At 43.4% G+C, this 2199-nt stretch overlaps 1 protein-coding gene across 1 annotated transcript in view; it reads left to right on the forward strand.

Moving 5' to 3' along the window:
* Positions 1-2199, forward strand: part of LOC106807642 — a 63545-nt gene that overhangs the window by 11536 nt on the left and 49810 nt on the right. The window contains exons 5-7 of the mRNA XM_014810053.1: positions 193-313; positions 574-690; positions 1130-1300. Of these exons, the coding sequence (XP_014665539.1) occupies positions 193-313; positions 574-690; positions 1130-1300 (409 nt within the window). The remainder of the gene's footprint in view (positions 1-192; positions 314-573; positions 691-1129; positions 1301-2199) is intronic.

A 2199-nucleotide genomic window follows, 5' to 3' on the forward strand; every position in this document is an offset into this window, starting at 1 on the left:
CACGTTATCTCTTTCGATCCTCTCTCTCTCTCTCTTTCTTTGTCATCCATCACCCCCTTTCTCGTTCTCTCTTTCTTTCTTTCTTTCTTTCTTTCTTCCCCTCTCCATCTTTGTTTTTCTGTCTCTTCTCTCGTTCTCTAGGCGATAAAATCATGAATGCGTCATCATGGTATGTGTTTCATTATATCGCAGTACGATTAGTGGCATCATAGACATGGCGACGATCGCTCTTGGCACCTGTGCCAATTTCGGTGATGCTAGCGTCGCGTACACTAATGGAGAAAACAACGTAGAGATAAAGCTCGCCTTCAAGGTGCGAAATCGTAGCCTTTAGAACTATCCTTAGCGTGGTGGCGCCCTCCTGCTTGTCAGTAACCACATGCATGCCATGAGGGAGCCACGTGTACGGTATCGGGGTGTTCCATGCACAGCAGTAGGATTAGCAATGGTTAGTAACATGGCATAACAATTGTTTAGACGTAATCGTAATACTGGTATATTGCTGTTGTTTCTAATTACCTGTTAGATTCCAAATACCTGTTAGCTTAACGAGCGGACTTGCGTTGATTCCAGCTCGCGAAAGATTCGGATCTTGACACAATCAGCAAGGTGTCTGCCGGAATGCAGTACAGTGCGATGGATCCGTGGGTAGGCCTAATGCCTTTCACCACAGTCGATACTTACACGCCTGTGAGTAAGATTTCCTACTCGTTATAGACATTTTCCACTGCATTTCATAGTTTTTCATCATTCTGCGTAGAGAGTAGATGTTGTTTAATTATCCATTGCGCTCGAAGCAAATTTTTGTATTTGTACCTGCTAGAAAAACGGACGTACACGCGCACACACACGCACGCGCCCTCCCCATACACCCACATGTATACACAAACGCACGCACGCTCACACGCAGGTGCGCGCACGCATACGCGCTCTCACACATACACACACACACACACGCACACACAGACCCACACACACACACACACACACTCACCCTACACCCACATACACAAATGCATGCACTTACACACACAGACGCACGCACGCACGCACACACCCCCACACACACATACCGCCCCCCCCCACCACACACACACGCTCTTATGGTATTTGTTGTTTCCGCTTTCAGGGGGAAATTAATGGCAGTACCTACTCCGTCAGTCCCGTCGACCCGCCGCTCACCACGCCTCTTGTTAGGGTCTTCTACAGAGTGAAGCTGCCACGCGGTTTCCGCACGCACGCGGCGGTGGAAATTACGGCTAGCACAGACATGAGCATCTGTGACATCAAGCTGATTACGGTATAGATATGGAGAGATAGATAGACCTATAGTCGCTGTGTCGTACCTATCCAAAACACATATCATCTCAACTAAATCTTATATATACATATTAATCTCACACCTGTTCTATTACACCAATATATGTAAAACACGTAAATCTCACGCCTGTACTATATTACCGCATATATTGGTGTAATAGAACAGGTGTGAGATTTATGTGTTTCGCATATATTGGTGAAACACATAAATCTCAAACCTGTACTATTACACCAATATATGCGAAACACATAAATCTCAAACCTGTACTATTACACCAATATACGCGAAACAGATCAATCTCACACCTGTTCTATATTACACCAATATATGCAAAACACATAATTCTCACCTGTTCTATATACCTATGCAGCATACCTGTACAATACGACAGTATATCTATATAATATACGTGTATAAATATTCAATATACCTGAATATATCAGTACAATATACCGGTATATCTATGCAATACACATTTACAATATATCTGTGCAAAATACCAGTACAATATGCTGTAATATTCCTACACAGTGTAGCATGCTGTACACATTTACAGTGTACCATTATTCCACTGCACACGTATATATATTTCACCTGCACAATAAAACTGTTGTGGATTGTATCAAATATATTGTGATCGGCTAGATTCAGGTGGTTGCCTGCTGGCAAGGGCCGTAGTGGCCTCCCAAAAAGTGCCACTGCAGAAATATGTAGCCGATGCGGGAGGTCTGGGGGTACTCCCCCAGAAAAATGTGTAGAGCCTCGAAATAGCATTTCCTGCATTTTCAGGCTATGTTGAAAGCAACCAATTCTGATCATTTTAAAAGGTAAATTTGTAAATTTCAAAGAGGAATGTAGCTAAAGCTGATGTTTGACTA

The sequence above is a fragment of the Priapulus caudatus genome, unplaced genomic scaffold (assembly GCF_000485595.1).
Source record: "Priapulus caudatus unplaced genomic scaffold, Priapulus_caudatus-5.0.1 Scaffold227, whole genome shotgun sequence".
In the NCBI taxonomy this organism is placed as follows: domain Eukaryota; kingdom Metazoa; phylum Priapulida; class Priapulimorpha; order Priapulimorphida; family Priapulidae; genus Priapulus; species Priapulus caudatus.